This window comes from Chiloscyllium plagiosum, unplaced genomic scaffold (genome assembly GCF_037043375.1).
Source record: "Chiloscyllium plagiosum isolate Xiang-an unplaced genomic scaffold, Cpla_swu_hap1 HiC_scaffold_6, whole genome shotgun sequence".
Taxonomy (NCBI): domain Eukaryota; kingdom Metazoa; phylum Chordata; class Chondrichthyes; order Orectolobiformes; family Hemiscylliidae; genus Chiloscyllium; species Chiloscyllium plagiosum.
This window is the reverse complement of record NW_028270144.1, coordinates 132,878,475-132,897,040: the sequence shown is the minus strand read 5'-3', so window position 1 is coordinate 132,897,040 and position 18,566 is coordinate 132,878,475. Positions and strand designations below refer to the sequence as shown.

Sequence of the window (18,566 nt, the reverse complement as noted above, 5' to 3'; positions counted from 1 at the left end):
TGAGGACTGCATATGCTAGAAACTAGAGTTTAGATCAGAGTGGTGCTGGAAAAGCACAGCAGGTCAGGCAGCGTAGGAGGAGCAGGAAAATCGACATTTTGGGGAAAAGCTTTTCATCAGGATGAAGGGCTTTTGCCCAAAGCATCTATTTTCCTGCTCCTTGGATGCTGCCTGACCTGCTATGCTTTTTCAGTACCACTCTGATCTAACCTCTGCCTGCCAGGTAGATTTAAGCAATCCTTGGATGGGCACATGGACGATGATGCGATAGTGTTGGGGGAATGGGCTTAGATTAGTTCACAGGTTGGTGCAACATCAAGGGCCAAAGGGCCTATTCTGCGCTGTATTGTCCTATGGTGTATTTAAGGAGCAAATAGGTAAACATGCCAGTATCTTTAGCTCTACTAAACTGATTGAATTATAGCAGAACGCTGAGGAGTTAAAACAGTTCTGTCAAAAGGCATTTCCAGAGATGGAGAGTGAATGCATTCATGTGTAGTTTTTTCTTAATAAATTATGTCTTAATGAGGAAATGGAGACCATCACACATTCAAGCAGGTGAGAAATGGGCAGAGATTCAACAAATTGTGCCAGTAGGGTATAGAAAGGAGGTGCTGCAAGTGGTGCATGAGCTACCACTTGGAGGTCATTTAGGAGTGAGGAAAACACAGGCCAAAATACAAAGGCACTTTTACTGGCCGGGCCAGCACAAGGATATAGTTGAAGTTTGCCAGAGATGTCATACATGTCAGCTAATCGGAAAACCACAAGCAGTAATAAAACCTGCACCTTTAATACCTATTCCAGCATTTGAAGAACCTTTCAAAGAGTCTTGATTGATTGCATAGGTCCCAACCTCAAACAAAAAGTGGGAATTTGTATTTATTAACAATAACAATAAAAACCAGGTTTAGTAGACCTTGTCAAATCAAGGGGAAATTGAGTGAGGTAAACTACTTGATAAGGACTCTAGACAAGAAGAAATTGCACAGAGTGGGTCATGTGAATATGCTCAAAAGGTATTTTGATCGGGAAGGAAAGCAAGAGGAGAAGGTGTTAATGATTACAGCACAGAAGGAAGGACCAAGTTCAGAGGATTCTGAATTAGACAATCCTCAAATCAAATTGAACAATGAGGAAGTTGTCAAAAATTGGGATAAATTATTGAGTTACCCTCCACAAGAAAAATTGAAATGACCTGAAAGAGTTATTACTATCATATGGGGAGAAAAGTGGAAATAAACTGGCAAGTACTAACCTAATTGTGCATGATGTAGAAACAGGAGATGCTGTTCCAATTAAGCAACATCCTTATAGGCGTAACCCTGTAAAGTTGGCACTGGTTCAGAAGGAATAGAGCACCAAGATGGCATAATCGAAGTGAGTTACAGTGACTGAAGCTCACCCATAGTTATGGTGCCAAAGCCAGATGGTACCCAACGGTTGTGTGTGGACTATTGCAAAGTCAACACTGTTACAAAGACTGATGCATATTCAATTCCACGGTTGGAGGACTGTGTCGAAAAAGTGGGACAAGCAACTTACATTTCTAAGTTGCATTTGCTCAGAGATTACTGACAAGTACCTCTGTCAGAGAGAGCAAAGGCAATTTCGGTTTTTGTAACACCAAATGGACTATATCAGTTCAAAGTCATGCCAATTGGTATGAAAAACACTCCAGCCACATTTTGGAGATGGACTAATAAGGTCATTGCCAGATTACCCAAATGTGTGGTGTATATTGATGACCTGGTGATTTTTAGTCACACATGGAAGGAACATTAACAGCATTTATTGGATTTGTTCGATTGACTTCAGAAGGCAGGCTTGGTAGTAAACCTAGCTAAAAGTGAATTTGCCAAAGCCCAAGTCACCTTCCTGGGCCATTTTATTGGACATGGACAAATGGCCCCACGAGATTCAAAAACAAAAGTAATTGGGGAATTTTCCACACCATCAACAAAAAAGCAGTACCACGGTTGCTGGGGTTGTGTGGATTTTACCTAAAATTTGTGCCGAACACACGCACCCTCTCATAGGCTTATACCCCTTTACACTCACATTCACTTGTTAGGAAGGAAGATGTGTTGGACATTTTGAACAACTTGAGGATAGACAAGTCCCCCGAGCCTGACGGGATATATCCTAGGATTATGTGGGAAGCAAGAGAGGAAATTGCAGTACCGTTGGCAATGATCTTTTCGTCTTCACTGTCAACGGGGGTGGTACCAGGGGACTGGAGAGTGGTGAATGTTGTGCCCCTGTTCAAAAAAGGGAATAGGGATAACCCCGGGAATTACAGGCCAGTTAGTCTTACTTCGGTGGTAGGCAAAGTAATGGAAAGGGTACTGAGGGATAGGATTTATGAGTATCTGGAAAGACACTGCTTGATTAGGGACAGCCAGCACAGATTTGTGAAGGGTAGGTCTTGCCTTACAAGTCTTATTGAATTCTTTGAGGAGGTGACCAAGCATATGGATGAGGATAGAGCAGTGGATGTAGTATGCATGGATTTTAGTAAGGCATTTGATAAGGTTCCCCATGGTAGGCTTATGCGGAAAGTCAGGAGGCATGGGATAGAGGGAAATTGGATAGAAAACTGGCTTACCGGTCGAAGTCAGAGAGTGGTGGTAGATGGCAAATATTCAGCCTGGAGCCCAGTTACAAGTGGAGTTCTGCAGGGATCAGTTCTGGGTCCTCTGCTGTTTGTAATTTTTATTAATGACTTGGATGAGGGAGTCGAAGGGTGGGTCAGTAAATTTGCAGATGATACGAAGATTGGTGCAGTTGTGGATAGCGAGGAGGGCTGTTGTCAGCTGCAAAGAGACTTAAATATGATGCAGAGCTGGGCTGAGGAGTGGCAGATGGAGTTCAACCCTGCCAAGTGTGAGGTTGTCCATTTTGGAAAGACAAATAAGAATGCGGAATACAGGGTTAACGGTAGGGTTCTTAGTGAGGTGGAGGAACAGAGGGATCTTGGGGTCTATGTTCATAGATCTTTGAAAGTTGCCACTCAGGTGGATAGAGCTTGTAAGAAGGCCTATGGTGTATTAGCATTCATTAGCAGAGGGATTGAAATCAAGAGTCGTGAAGTGATATTGCAACTGTACAGGACTTGGTTAGGCCACATGTGGAGTACTGTGTGCAGTTCTGGTCGCCTCACTTTAGGAAAGATGTGGAAGCTTTGGAGAGAGTGCAGAGAAGATTTACCAGGATGTTGCCTGGAATGGAGAGGAAGTCGTACGAGGATAGGTTGAGAGTGCTAGGCCTTTTCTCGTTGGAACGGCGAAGGATGAGGGGTGACTTGATAGAGGTTTATAAGATGATCAGAGGAATAGATAGAGTAGACAGTCAGAAACTTTTTCCCCGGGTGCAACAGAGTGTTACAAAGGGACATAAATTTAAGGTGAAGGGTGGAAGGTATAGGGGAGATGTCAGGGGTGGGTTCTTTACCCAGAGAGTGGTGGGGGCATGGAATGCGCTGCCCGTGGGAGTGGTAGAGTCAGAATCTTTGGTGACCTTTAAGCAGCAATTGGATAGGTACATGGATGGGTGCTTAAGCTAGGACAAATGTTCGGCACAACATCGTGGGTCAAAGGGCCTGTTCTGTGCTGTATTGTTCTATGTTCTATGTTCTATTTCTCACCCGTGTGCACACTCTCTCGCAGACACTCATAACACACACATATAAGTTTGTGGGGTGAATTTGTACTTGCAGAATTTCATTTTACCTTGTTCAAACACTGCATGAATCCATAGAAGATTCTGTAAATCTGTATTTTAGATTAGAATCAGTCTGACCATTGTGACACAAACAGTCTCACACAGGGCAGCTCACGCCGTAATGCATTATCTGGGCTGACACGACACCAATTGTTAAAGTTCACTTGATAATATAACTTCTAAAAAAGTTTTGTGATTTACATATGAAAGAAAAGCTATGAACCTGCACTCCAAGATCTCTTTGTTCAGCAACACTCCCTAGGACCTTACCATTAAGTGTATAAGTCCTGCTAAGATTTGCTTTCCCAAAATGCAGCATCTCACATTTATCTGGATTAAACTCCATCTGCCACTTCTCAGCCCATTGGCCCATCTGGTCAAGATCCTGTTGTAATCTGAGGATCTTGACCAGATGGGCCAATGGGCTGAGAAGTGGCAGATGGAGTTTAATTCAGATAAATGCGAGGTGCTGCATTTTGGGAAAGCAAATCTTAACAGGACTTAGACACTTAATGGTAAGGTCCTAGGGAGTGTTGCTGAACAAAGAGACCTTGGAGTGCAGGTTCATAGCTCCTTGAAAGTGGAGTCGCAGGTAGATAGGATAGTGAAGAAGGCGTTTGGTATGCTTTCCTTTATTGGTCAGAGTATTGAGTACAGGAGTTGGGAGGTCATGTTGCGGCTGTACAGGACATTGGTTAGGCCACTGTTGCAATATTGCGTGCAATTCTGGTCTCCTTCCTATCGGAAAGATGGTGTGAAACTTGAATGGGTTCAGAAAAGATTTACAAGGATGTTGCTAGGGTTGGAGGATTTGAACTATAGGGAGAGGCTGAACAGGCTGGGGCTGTTTTCCCTGGAGCGTCGGAGGCTGAGGGGTGACCTTATAGAGATTTACAAAATTATGAGGGGCATGGATAGGGTAAATAGGCAAAGTCTTTTCCCTGGGGTCGGGGAGTCTAGAACTAGAGGGCATAGGTTTAGGGTGAGAGGGGAAAGATATAAAAGAGACCTAAGGGACAACGTTTTCACACAGAGGGTGGTACATGTATGGAATGAGCTGCCAGAGGAAGTGGTGGAGGCTGGTACAATTGCAACATTTAAGAGGCATTTGGATGTGTATATGAATAGGAAGGGTTTGGAGGGAAATGGGCCGGGTGTTGGCAGGTGGGACTAGATTGGGTTGGGATATCTGGCCGGCATGGACGGGATAGACCAAAGAGTCTGTTTCCATGCTGTCCACCTCTATGACTCTAACTGAAACCAACATGGTCATTCTAAAAGATGAGAGACTTAACAAACAATCCGAGTCTTTTTCTATATATAATTTCAGTTACATCACAATGTAAACTTTTGTTGTAAATTCTGTGTCTTACAATCTTATACTCCACAACCACCTAATGAAGAAGCAGCGCTCCGAAAGCTAGTGTTTCCAAATAAACCTGTTGGACTATAACCTGGTGTTGTGTGATTTTCAACTTTATCCACCCCAGTCCAACACCGGCATCTCCGAATCATGAATAAGCATCATCCATTAACAATATTCTGAGGGTTACCATTGACCAGAAAATCAACTGGACCCACTGCATAAATAAAAACAGAAATTGCTGGTGAAACTCAGCAGGTCTAGCAACATCTGTGGGGAGAAAGCAGAGTTTATGTTTTGAGTCTGCTATTCTTCATCAGAACATCGAGACATTAATCCTTCTCAATTATTCCAGTCAATAAGAAAGACTCCATTTTTGCTGAGGGAATTTAAAATAAATTCATTTGTGGGATCTGGCTGGCCAGCATTGATAGCCCATTCCTATTTGCCTTTGAGAAGGTGGGGGTGAGCTGCCTTCTTGAATCGCTGCAGTCCACTTGCTGTCGGATGACCCACAATGATGGTAGGGAGGGAATTCCAGGATTTTGACCCAATGACTGTGAAGGAATGGTGATATATTTCCAAGTCAGGGTGGTGAGTGGCTTGGAGGGGAACTTACAGTGGGCAGTGTTCCCAAGTACCTGCCGCCCTTGTCCTTCTCGGTGGAAGTGGTTGTGGGTTTGGAAGATGCTGTCTAAGGATTTTTGGTGAATTTCTGCAGTGCATCTTGTAGATGGTACACACTGCTGCAACACAGCACTGGTGGTGAGGGATTGAGTATTTGTAGATGTGGTGCCAATCAAGTGTTTTGCTTTGTCCTGGATGGTGTCAAGCTTCTTGAGTGTTGTTGGAGCTGCACCTTTCTAGAGAAGTGTGCCTTGTAGATAGTGGATAGACTTTGGGTATCAGGAGGTGAGTTACTCGCCGCAGTATCCCTAGTCTCTGACCTGCTCTTGTAGCCACTGTGTTTATGTGGTGAGTCCAGTTAAGTTTCTAGTCAATAGTAACCATGAGGATGTTGACAGTGGGGGGATTCAGAGATGGTAGTACCGTTAAATGTCATGGGACAGTGGTTAGAGTGTCTTTTATTAGTGATGATCGTTTAGATTAGATTAGATTAGATTACTTACAGTGTGGAAACAGGCCCTTCGGCCCAACAAGTCCACACCGACCCGCCGAAGCGTAACCCACCCATTCCCCTACATTTACCCCTTTACCTAACACTACAGGCAATTTAGTATGGCCAATTCACCTGACCTGCACATCTTTGGACTGTGGGAGGAAACCGGAGCACCCGGAGGAAACCCACGCAGACACGGGGAGAACGTGCAAACTCCACACAGTCAGTCGTCTGAGGCGGGATTTGAACCCGGGTCTCTGGCGCTGTGAGGCAGCAGTGCTAACCACTGTGCCACCGTGCCGCCCCATTGTCTGGCATTTGTGAGGCATGAACGCCACTTGTTGACCCAAGCCTTGATATTGCCCAGATCTTGTTGCATTTGAGCACATTGTTTCAGTATCTGAGGAGTTGCGAATGGTGCTGAACACTGCAATCATCAGCAAACATCCCCACTTCTGACCTTATAACAGAAGGAAGGTCATTGATGAAGCAGCTGAAGATGGTTGGGCGGAGGACATTCCCCTAAGGAACCCCTGCAGAGATGTCCTGGAGCTGAGACGACTGACCCTCCACAACCACAGCCATCTTCCTTTGTGCCAGGTATGACTCTAACCAGCAGAGTTTCTGCCCCCGATACCCATTGATTTCAGTTTTTCCCAGGCTCCTTGATGCCACACTCAGTCAAATGCAGCCTTGATGTCAAGGGCTGTCCCTCTCCCCTCCCCTCTGGGATTCAATTCTTTTGTCCATGTTTGAACCAACACTGTAATGAGATCAGGAGCTGAGTGGCCCTGGGGGAACCCAAACTGGGCATCACTGAGCTGGTGCTGCTTGATAGCCCTGTTGATGACCCCTTTCTTCACTTTACTGATGATGGAGAGTAGATTAATTGGGTGGTAATTGGCTGGGTTGGATTTGTCCTGCTTATTGTGTACAGGACATACCTAGGCAATTTTCCATACTGTCAGGTAAATGCCAGTGTTATAATTGTATTGGAAGAGCTTGGCTAGGGGAGTGGCACGTTCTGGAACACATGTCTTCAGTGCTATTGCCAGAATGTTCTCAGGGCCCATAGCCTTTGCAGTGTCCAGTGCCTCCAGTCATTTCCTGATATAACGTGGAGTGAATCGAATTGGCTGGAGACTGGTATCTGTGATGCTGGGGACCACTGGCGGAGCCGAGATGGATCATCCACTCAGCACTTCTGACTGAAGATTGTTGCAAATGTATCAGCCTCGTCTTTTGCACTGATGTGCTGAGTTCCTCTATCATTGAGGATGTGGATATTTGTGGAGCTGCCTCCTCCATTGAGCTGTTTAATTGTCCACCACCATTCACCACTGGATGTAGAAGGACTGCAGAGCTTAGATCTGATCCATTGGTTGTGGGCTCGTTTAGCTCTGTCTGTCACTTGCTGTTTATGCCGTTTCGCATGGAGGTAGTCCTATTTGGTAACTTAACCAGGTGGACACCTCATTTTTAGGTCTGCCTGATGCTGCTCCTGGCATGCCCTCCTGTACTCTCCACTGAACCAGGGTTGATCCCCTGGCTTGATGGTAATGGTTAAGTGGGGGACATGCCAGGCCAGGAGGTTACAGATTGTGCTGGAGTACAGTTCTGCTGCTGTTGATGTCCCACAGCACCTCATGGATGCCCAGTCTTGAGCTGATAGATTGGTTTGAAGTCGAATGGAGGTTATTCTCAATGTGAAAGTGGGACTTTGTCTCCACAAGGACTGTGTAATGGTCACTTTTTACCGATACTGTCATGGACAGATGCATCTGCAGCCAGCAGGTTAGTAAGGATGTGGTCAAGTGTGTTTTTTTCCTCTTTTTGGTTCCTTCACAATCTGCTGCAGACCCAGCCTAGCAGTTATATCCTTTAGGACCCAACCAGCTCGATCAATAATGCTGCTGCTGAGCCACTCTTGGTGATGGACAGTGAAATCCCCCACACAGTTTGTGTCCTTGCCTCCCTCAGTGCTTTCTCCAAGTGTTGTTCAGCATGGAGGAGTACTGACTCATCAGCCAAGAGAGGACAGTACAATGCAATCAGCAGGAGGTTTCCTTGCCCATGTTTAACCTGTAGCCATGAGATTTTATGGGGTCTGGAGTCGAGGACTCCCAGGGCAACTCCCTCCCGAATGTATACCACTGTGCCGCCACCCCTGCTGGGTCTGTCCTGCCATAGGGACAGGACATATCCAGGGATGGTGATGGTGGGTTTAGGGTGTTATCTGTAAGGTATGATTCCGTAAGAATGATTATATCAGGCTGTTGCTTGACTAGTCTATGAAACAGCTCTCCCAATTTCGACACTAGTCCCCAGATATTGGTAAGGAGGCCTTTACATGGTCGACAGGGCTGTTTGTGTTTTTGCCATTGTCTTTTCCGATTTCAAGGTCGATGCCAGGGGGTCTGTCTGTTTTCATTTCTTTGCTGTGACTTTCTCGTATTGATGCAACTGAGTGGCTTGCTAGGCCATTTCAGACAGTTGAGAGTCAACCACATTGATATGGCTCTGCAGTCACATGTAGGCCAGACCAGGTAAAGATGGCAGGTTTCCTTCTCTAAAGGACATTAGTGAACCAAATGGGTTTTTCCAACAGTCGACCATAGTTTCATGGCCATCAGTTGACTCTTAATTTTCCCTGGAGAATCGGAGGCTGAGGGGTGACCTTATAGAGGTTTACAAAATTTGAGGGGCATGGATAAGGAAAATAGGCAAACTTTTTCCCTGGGGTGGGGGAGTACAGAACTAGAGGGCATAGGCTTAGGGTGAGAGGGGAAAGATATAAAAGAGATCTAAGGGGCCACTTTTTCACACAGAGGGTGGTACATGTATGCAATGAGCTGCCAGAGGAAGTGGTGGAGGCTGGTACAATCGCAACATATAAGAGGCGTTTGGCTGGGTATATGAATAGGAAGGGTTTGGAGGGATATGAGCTGGGTGCTGGCAGGTGGGACTAGATTGGGTTGGGATATCTGGTTGGCACAGACGGGTTGAACTGAAGGGTCTGTTTCCATGCTGTACATCTCTATTACTCTCTGAATGCAAATTCCATAATCTGCTGTGGCGGGGTACGAACCCAGGTCTGCAGGACATTATTCTGTTTGTGGATTAATAGTCGAGCAACAATACCATGAGACCATCACCTTCCCCATGTCGAACTGTCGAAGGGTCAGTGCTGAGGGAGGGCCGCACTGTCGGAAGGTCAGTGCTGAGGGAGTGCCGCACTGTCGGAAGGTCAGTGCTGAGGGAGGGCCGCACTATCGGAAGGTCAGTGCTGAGGGAGTGCCGCACTGTCGGAGGGTCAGTGCTGAGGGAGTGCCGCACTGTCGGAGGGTCAGTGCTGAGGGAGTGGGCACTGTCAGAGGGTCAGTGCTGAGGGAGGGCCGCACTGTCGGAAGGTCAGTGCTGAGGGAGTGAGCACTGTCAGAGGGTCAGTGCTGAGGGAGTGGGCACTGTCAGAGGGCCTGTGCTGAGGGATTGCCGCACTGTCGGAGGGTCAGTGCTGAGGGAGTGCTTCACTGTCGGAGGGTCAGTGCTGAGGGAGTGCCGCACTGTCGGAGGGTCAGTGCTGAGAGAGTGCCGCACTGTCGGAGGGTCAATGCTGAGGGAGTGCTGCACTGTCGGAGGCTCAGTGCTGAGGGAGTGCCGCACTGTCGGAGGGTCAGTGCTGAGGGAGTGCCGCACTGTCGGAGGGTCAGTGCTGAGGGAGTGGGCACTGTCGGAGGGTCAGTGCTGAGGGAGTGCTGCACTGTCGGAGGGTCAGTGCTGAGGGAGTGCCGCACTGTCGGAGGGTCAATGCTGAGGGAGTGCCGCACTGTCGGAGGGTCAATGCTGAGGGAGTGCCGCACTGTCGGAGGGTCTGTGCTGAGAGAGTGGGCACTGTCGGAGGGTCAGTGCTGAGGGAGTGCCGCACTGTCGGAGGGTCAGTGCTGAGGGAGTGGGCACTGTCGGAGGGTCAGTGCTGAGGGAGTGCCGCACTGTCGGAGGGTCAGTGCTGAGGGAGTGGGCACTGTCAGAGGGTCTGTGCTGAGGGAGTGCCGCACTGTCGGAGGGTCAGTGCTGAGGGAGTGCCGCACTATCGGAGGGTCAGTGCTGAGGGAGTGGGCACTGTCGGAGGGTCAGTGCTGAGGGAGTGCTGCACTGTCAGAGGGTCAGTGCTGAGGGAGTGCCGCACTGTCGGAGGGTCAGTGCTGAGGGAGTGCCGCACTGTCGGAGGGTCAATGCTGAGGGAGTGCCGCAATGTCGGAGGGTCTGTGCTGAGAGAGTGGGCACTGTCGGAGGGTCAGTGCTGAGGGAGTGCCGCACTGTCGGAGGGTCAGTGCTGAGGGAGTGCCGCACTGTCGGAGGGTCAGTGCTGAGGGAGTGGGCACTGTCGGAGGGTCAGTGCTGAGGGAGTGCCGCACTGTCGGAGGGTCAGTGCTGAGGGAGTGGGCACTGTCGGAGGGTCAGTGCTGAGGGAGTGCTGCACTGTCGGAGGGTCAGTGCTGAGGGAGTGGGCACTGTCGGAGGGTCAGTGCTGAGGGAGTGCCGCACTGTCGGAGGGTCAGTGCTGAGGGAGTGCCGCACTGTCGGAGGATCAGTGCTGAGGGAGTGGGCACTGTCGGAGGGTCAGTGCTGAGGGAGTGCTACACTGTCGGAGGGTCAGTGCTGAGGGAGTGCCGCACTGTCGGAGGGTCAGTGCTGAGGGAGTGCCGCACTGTCGGAGGGTCAATGCTGTGGGAGTGCCGCACTGTCGGAGGGTCTGTGCTGAGAGAGTGGGCACTGTCGGAGGGTCAGTGCTGAGGGAGTGGGCACTGTCGGAGGGTCAGTGCTGAGGGAGTGCTGCACTGTCGGAGGGTCAGTGCTGAGGGAGTGCCGCACTGTCGGAGGGTCAATGCTGAGGGAGTGCCGCACTGTCGGAGGGTCAATGCTGAGGGAGTGCCGCACTGTCGGAGGGTCTGTGCTGAGAGAGTGGGCACTGTCGGAGGGTCAGTGCTGAGGGAGTGCCGCACTGTCGGAGGGTCAGTGCTGAGGGAGTGGGCACTGTCAGAGGGTCAGTGCTGAGGGAGTGCCGCACTGTCGGAGGGTCAGTGCTGAGGGAGTACCGCACTGTCGGAGGGTCAGTGCTGAGGGAGTGGGCACTGTCGGAGGGTCAGTGCTGAGGGAGTGCTGCACTGTCGGAGGGTCAGTGCTGAGGGAGTGCCGCACTGTCGGAGGGTCAGTGCTGAGGGAGTGCCGCACTGTCGGAGGGTCAGTGCTGAGGGAGTGCCGCACTGTCGGAGGGTCTGTGCTGAGGGAGTGGGCACTGTCGGAGGGCCTGTGCTGAGCAATTGCCGCACTGTCGGAGGGTCTGTGCTGAGTGAGTGGGCACTGTCGGAGGGTCAGTGCTGAGGGAGTGCCGCACTGTCGGAGGGTCAATGCTGAGGGATTGCAGCACTGTCGGAGGGTCAATGCTGAGGGAGTGCCGCACTGTCGGAGGGTCTGTGCTGAGAGAGTGGGCACTGTCGGAGGGTCAGTGCTGAGGGAGTGCTGCACTGTCGGAGGGTCAGTGCTGAGGGAGTGGGCACTGTCAGAGGGTCAGTGCTGAGGGAGTGCCGCACTGTCGGAGGGTCAGTGCTGAGGGAGTGCCGCACTGTCGGAGGATCAGTGCTGAGGGAGTGGGCACTGTCGGAGGGTCTGTGCTGAGAGAGTGGGCACAGTCGGAGGGTCAGTGCTGAGGGAGTGGGCACTGTCGGAGGGTCAGTGCTGAGGGAGTGCTGCACTGTCGGAGGGTCAGTGCTGAGGGAGTGCCGCACTGTCGGAGGGTCAATGCTGAGGGAGTGCCGCACTGTCGGAGGGTCAATGCTGAGGGAGTGCCGCACTGTCGGAGGGTCTGTGCTGAGAGAGTGGGCACTGTCGGAGGGTCAGTGCTGAGGGAGTGCCGCACTGTTGGAGGGTCAGTGCTGAGGGAGTGGGCACTGTCAGAGGGTCTGTGCTGAGGGAGTGCCGCACTGTCGGAGGGTCAGTGCTGAGGGAGTGCCGCACTGTCGGCGGGTCAGTGCTGAGGGAGTGGGCACTGTCGGAGGGTCAGTGCTGAGGGAGTGCTGCACTGTCGGAGGGTCAGTGCTGAGGGAGTGCCGCACTGTCGGAGGGTCAGTGCTGAGGGAGTGCCGCACTGTCGGAGGGTCAGTGCTGAGGGAGTGCCGCACTGTCGGAGGGTCTGTGCTGAGGGAGTGGGCACTGTCGGAGGGCCTGTGCTGAGCGATTGCCGCACTGTCGGAGGGTCTGTGCTGAGAGAGTGGGCACTGTCGGAGGGTCAGTGCTGAGGGAGTGCCGCACTGTCGGAGGGTCAATGCTGAGGGAGTGCTGCACTGTCGGAGGGTCAGTGCTGAGGGAGTGCCGCACTGTCGGAGGGTCAGTGCTGAGGGAGTGCCGCACTGTCGGAGGGTCAGTGCTGAGGGAGTGCCGCACTGTCGGAGGGTCTGTGCTGAGAGAGTGGGCACTGTCGGAGGGTCAGTGCTGAGGGAGTGCCGCACTGTCGGAGGGTCAATGCTGAGGGAGTGCTGCACTGTCGGAGGGTCAGTGCTGGGGGAGTGCCGCACTGTCGGAGGGTCAGTGCTGAGGGAGTGCCGCACTGTCGGAGGGTCAGTGCTGAGGGAGTAGGCACTGTCGGAGGGTCAGTGCTGAGGGAGTGCTGAACTGTCGGAGGGTCAGTGCTGAGGGAGTGCTGCACTGTCGGAGGGTCAGTGCTGAGGGAGTGCCGCACTGTCGGAAGGTCAGTGCTGAGGGAGTGCCGCACTGTCGGAGGGTCAATGCTGAGGGAGTGCCGCACTGTCGGAGGGTCTGTGCTGAGAGAGTGGGCACTGTCGGAGGGTCAGTGCTGAGGGAGTGCCGCACTGTCGGAGGGTCAATGCTGAGGGAGTGCTGCACTGTCGGAGGGTCAGTGCTGAGGGAGTGCCGCACTGTCGGAGGGTCAGTGCTGAGGGAGTGCCGCACTGTCGGAGGGTCAGTGCTGAGGGAGTAGGCACTGTCGGAGGGTCAGTGCTGAGGGAGTGCCGCACTGTCGGAGGGTCAGTGCTGAGGGAGTGGGCACTGTCAGAGGGTCTGTGCTGAGGGAGTGCCGCACTGTCGGAGGGTCAGTGCTGAGGGAGTGCCGCACTATCGGAGGGTCAGTGCTGAGGGAGTGGGCACTGTCGGAGGGTCAGTGCTGAGGGAGTGCTGCACTGTCAGAGGGTCAGTGCTGAGGGAGTGCCGCACTGTCGGAGGGTCAGTGCTGAGGGAGTGCCGCACTGTCGGAGGGTCAATGCTGAGGGAGTGCCGCAATGTCGGAGGGTCTGTGCTGAGAGAGTGGGCACTGTCGGAGGGTCAGTGCTGAGGGAGTGCCGCACTGTCGGAGGGTCAGTGCTGAGGGAGTGCCGCACTGTCGGAGGGTCAGTGCTGAGGGAGTGGGCACTGTCGGAGGGTCAGTGCTGAGGGAGTGCCGCACTGTCGGAGGGTCAGTGCTGAGGGAGTGGGCACTGTCGGAGGGTCAGTGCTGAGGGAGTGCTGCACTGTCGGAGGGTCAGTGCTGAGGGAGTGGGCACTGTCGGAGGGTCAGTGCTGAGGGAGTGCCGCACTGTCGGAGGGTCAGTGCTGAGGGAGTGCCGCACTGTCGGAGGATCAGTGCTGAGGGAGTGGGCACTGTCGGAGGGTCAGTGCTGAGGGAGTGCTACACTGTCGGAGGGTCAGTGCTGAGGGAGTGCCGCACTGTCGGAGGGTCAGTGCTGAGGGAGTGCCGCACTGTCGGAGGGTCAATGCTGTGGGAGTGCCGCACTGTCGGAGGGTCTGTGCTGAGAGAGTGGGCACTGTCGGAGGGTCAGTGCTGAGGGAGTGGGCACTGTCGGAGGGTCAGTGCTGAGGGAGTGCTGCACTGTCGGAGGGTCAGTGCTGAGGGAGTGCCGCACTGTCGGAGGGTCAATGCTGAGGGAGTGCCGCACTGTCGGAGGGTCAATGCTGAGGGAGTGCCGCACTGTCGGAGGGTCTGTGCTGAGAGAGTGGGCACTGTCGGAGGGTCAGTGCTGAGGGAGTGCCGCACTGTCGGAGGGTCAGTGCTGAGGGAGTGGGCACTGTCAGAGGGTCAGTGCTGAGGGAGTGCCGCACTGTCGGAGGGTCAGTGCTGAGGGAGTGCCGCACTGTCGGAGGGTCAGTGCTGAGGGAGTGGGCACTGTCGGAGGGTCAGTGCTGAGGGAGTGCTGCACTGTCGGAGGGTCAGTGCTGAGGGAGTGCCGCACTGTCGGAGGGTCAGTGCTGAGGGAGTGCCGCACTGTCGGAGGGTCAGTGCTGAGGGAGTGCCGCACTGTCGGAGGGTCTGTGCTGAGGGAGTGGGCACTGTCGGAGGGCCTGTGCTGAGCAATTGCCGCACTGTCGGAGGGTCTGTGCTGAGAGAGTGGGCACTGTCGGAGGGTCAGTGCTGAGGGAGTGCCGCACTGTCGGAGGGTCAGTGCTGAGGGAGTGCTGCAGTGTCGGAGGGTCAATGCTGAGGGAGTGCCGCACTGTCGGAGGGTCTGTGCTGAGAGAGTGGGCACTGTTGGAGGGTCAGTGCTGAGGGAGTGCTGCACTGTCGGAGGGTCAGTGCTGAGGGAGTGGGCACTGTCAGAGGGTCAGTGCTGAGGGAGTGCCGCACTGTCGGAGGGTCAGTGCTGAGGGAGTGCCGCACTGTCGGAGGATCAGTGCTGAGGGAGTGGGCACTGTCGGAGGGTCTGTGCTGAGAGAGTGGGCACAGTCGGAGGGTCAGTGCTGAGGGAGTGGGCACTGTCGGAGGGTCAGTGCTGAGGGAGTGCTGCACTGTCGGAGGGTCAGTGCTGAGGGAGTGCCGCACTGTCGGAGGGTCAATGCTGAGGGAGTGCCGCACTGTCGGAGGGTCAATGCTGAGGGAGTGCCGCACTGTCGGAGGGTCTGTGCTGAGAGAGTGGGCACTGTCGGAGGGTCAGTGCTGAGGGAGTGCCGCACTGTTGGAGGGTCAGTGCTGAGGGAGTGGGCACTGTCAGAGGGTCTGTGCTGAGGGAGTGCCGCACTGTCGGAGGGTCAGTGCTGAGGGAGTGCCGCACTGTCGGCGGGTCAGTGCTGAGGGAGTGGGCACTGTCGGAGGGTCAGTGCTGAGGGAGTGCTGCACTGTCGGAGGGTCAGTGCTGAGGGAGTGCCGCACTGTCGGAGGGTCAGTGCTGAGGGAGTGCCGCACTGTCGGAGGGTCAGTGCTGAGGGAGTGCCGCACTGTCGGAGGGTCTGTGCTGAGGGAGTGGGCACTGTCGGAGGGCCTGTGCTGAGCGATTGCCGCACTGTCGGAGGGTCTGTGCTGAGAGAGTGGGCACTGTCGGAGGGTCAGTGCTGAGGGAGTGCCGCACTGTCGGAGGGTCAATGCTGAGGGAGTGCTGCACTGTCGGAGGGTCAGTGCTGAGGGAGTGCCGCACTGTCGGAGGGTCAGTGCTGAGGGAGTGCCGCACTGTCGGAGGGTCAGTGCTGAGGGAGTGCCGCACTGTCGGAGGGTCTGTGCTGAGAGAGTGGGCACTGTCGGAGGGTCAGTGCTGAGGGAGTGCCGCACTGTCGGAGGGTCAATGCTGAGGGAGTGCTGCACTGTCGGAGGGTCAGTGCTGGGGGAGTGCCGCACTGTCGGAGGGTCAGTGCTGAGGGAGTGCCGCACTGTCGGAGGGTCAGTGCTGAGGGAGTAGGCACTGTCGGAGGGTCAGTGCTGAGGGAGTGCTGAACTGTCGGAGGGTCAGTGCTGAGGGAGTGCTGCACTGTCGGAGGGTCAGTGCTGAGGGAGTGCCGCACTGTCGGAGGGTCAGTGCTGAGGGAGTGCCGCACTGTCGGAGGGTCAATGCTGAGGGAGTGCCGCACTGTCGGAGGGTCTGTGCTGAGAGAGTGGGCACTGTCGGAGGGTCAGTGCTGAGGGAGTGCCGCACTGTCGGAGGGTCAATGCTGAGGGAGTGCTGCACTGTCGGAGGGTCAGTGCTGAGGGAGTGCCGCACTGTCGGAGGGTCAGTGCTGAGGGAGTGCCGCACTGTCGGAGGGTCAGTGCTGAGGGAGTAGGCACTGTCGGAGGGTCAGTGCTGAGGGAGTGCTGAACTGTCGGAGGGTCAGTGCTGAGGGAGTGCTGCACTGTCAGAGGGTCAGTGCTGAGGGAGTGCCGCACTGTCGGAGGGTCAGTGCTGAGGGAGTGCCGCACTGTCGGAGGGTCAGTGCTGAGGGAGTGCCGCACTGTCGGAGGGTCTGTGCTGAGGGAGTGCCGCACTGTTGGAGGGTCAATGCTGAGGGAGTGCTGCACTGTCGGAGGGTCTGTGCTGAGAGAGTGGGCACTGTCGGAGGGTCAGTGCTGAGGGAGTGCCGCACTGTCGGAGGGTCAGTGCTGAGGGAGTGGGCACTGTCAGAGGGTCAGTGCTGAGGGAGTGCCGCACTGTCGGAGGGTCAGTGCTGAGGGAGTGGGCACTGTCAGAGGGTCTCTGCTGAGGGAGTGCCGCACTGTCGGAGGGTCAGTGCTGAGGGAGTGCCGCACTGTTGGAGGGTCAGTGCTGAGGGAGTGGGCACTGTCGGAGGGTCAGTGCTGAGGGAGTGCTGCACTGTCGGAGGGTCAGTGCTGAGGGAGTGCCGCACTGTCGGAGGGTCAGTGCTGAGGGAGTGCCGCACTGTCGGAGGGTCAATGCTGAGGGAGTGCCGCACTGTCGGAGGGTCAGTGCTGAGGGAGTGCCACACTGTCGGAGGGTCAGTGCTGAGGGAGTGGTCACTGTCGGAGGGTCAGTGCTGAGGGCGTGCCGCACTGTCCGAGGGTCAGTGCTGAGGGAATGCCGCACTGTCGGAGGGTCAGTGCTGAGGGAGTGGGCACTGTCGGAGGGTCAGTGCTGAGGGAGTGCCGCACTGTCGGAGGGTCAGTGCTGAGGGAGTGCCACACTGTCGGAGGGTCAGTGCTGAGGGAGTGCTGCACTGTCGGAGGGTCAGTGCTGAGGGAGTGCCGCACTGTCGGAGGGTCAATGCTGAGGGAGTGCCGCACTGTCGGAGGGTCAATGCTGAGGGAGTGCCGCACTGTCGGAGGGTCTGTGCTGAGAGAGTGGGCACTGTCGGAGGGTCAGTGCTGAGGGAGTGCCGCACTGTCGGAGGATCAGTACATGAATGGTGTTGAGGAACAGACATATATCAAATATTGTTCTGAAGACCATATGATATCTGATTGTTTCTTTTACAGTTTCAGAGGTATGTGAAGTTATTGGAGCTGCTGCTTTTATCGGGTTGTTCTACACTGCTGGTTGGTGAACAGCTTTCTGGGAAGACCAGCTTTGTGCAGGCAGTGAAAGGATTAATCTCCTACCCCACCATTTATCGACTGCCCATCAGCACGAACAGTCTGCCCAGACACGCTCGGTGCTACTTGACAGAGAAGGTCTTCACGAGCAGGCAGCAAGAACTCTCCTTATCATCTGCAGTGACTGCTGGCACCAAGGCCAAAGCCCTTTTCTTCCTGGATGACATTCATGCTGCTCCTTTCAGTGAGTGAGGGGTCATCGTGGTGTTCAAAACATGGAACCAATACAGAGACTGGATACAGAGGGACCCTGAGGCTGAGAGTGACCCCGAGAGTGACCCTGGCCCTGGCCCTGAGAGTGACCTTGAGAGTAGCCCTGAGATTGACCCTGAACCTGAGAGTAACCTTGAGAGTGACTCTGGCCCTGAGAGTGATCCTGACCCTAAGAGTGACCCTGAGACTGAGTGACTTTGGTGAGCACTTTGGGGACAGTGACCACAATTCGGTGACTTTTACTCTAGTGATGGAGAGGGATAAGTGTGCACTGCAGGGCAAGAGTTATAGCTGGGGGCAGGGAAATTATGATGCGGTGAAGCACGACCTAGAATGCGTGGCTTGGAAAAGTAGGCTTCAAGGCATGGGCACAATTGATATGTGGAGCTTTTCAAGGAGCAACTATTGAGTGTCCTTGATAAGTATGTACCTGTCAGGCAGGGAGGAAAGGGTCGTGTGAGGGAGCCGTGGTTTAATAAGGAATTGGAATCCCTTGTTAAATGGAAGAGGGCGGCCTATGTAAAGATGAGGCATGAAGGTTCAATTGGGGCGATTGAGAATTATAAGGTAGTCAGGAAGGACCTGAAGAGAGAGCTAAGAGCAGCAAGGAGGGGACATGAAAAGTCCTTAGTTGGTAGGATTAGGGAAAACCCTAAGGCTTTCTATAGTTATGTCAGGAATAAAAGAATGACTAGGGTAGGAATAGGTCCAGTCAAGGATAGTAGTGGGAAGTTGCATGTGGAGGCTGAAGAGATTAGGGAGACACTGAATGAATACTTTCCGTCAGTATTCACTCAGGAACAGGACATTGTTGCCGATGTGAATATTGAGTCACAATTAATTAGAAT

General features: G+C 53.8%; 1 protein-coding gene across 1 annotated transcript in view; it reads left to right on the top strand.

Annotated features, from left to right (window-relative positions):
* Nucleotides 1-18,566, top strand: part of dnhd1 (dynein heavy chain domain 1) — a 198,234-nt gene that overhangs the window by 20,464 nt on the left and 159,204 nt on the right. Inside the window, exon 3 of the mRNA XM_087988560.1 lies at nucleotides 17,389-17,689. Coding sequence (XP_087844686.1) covers nucleotides 17,389-17,689 — 301 coding nt within the window. The remainder of the gene's footprint in view (nucleotides 1-17,388; nucleotides 17,690-18,566) is intronic.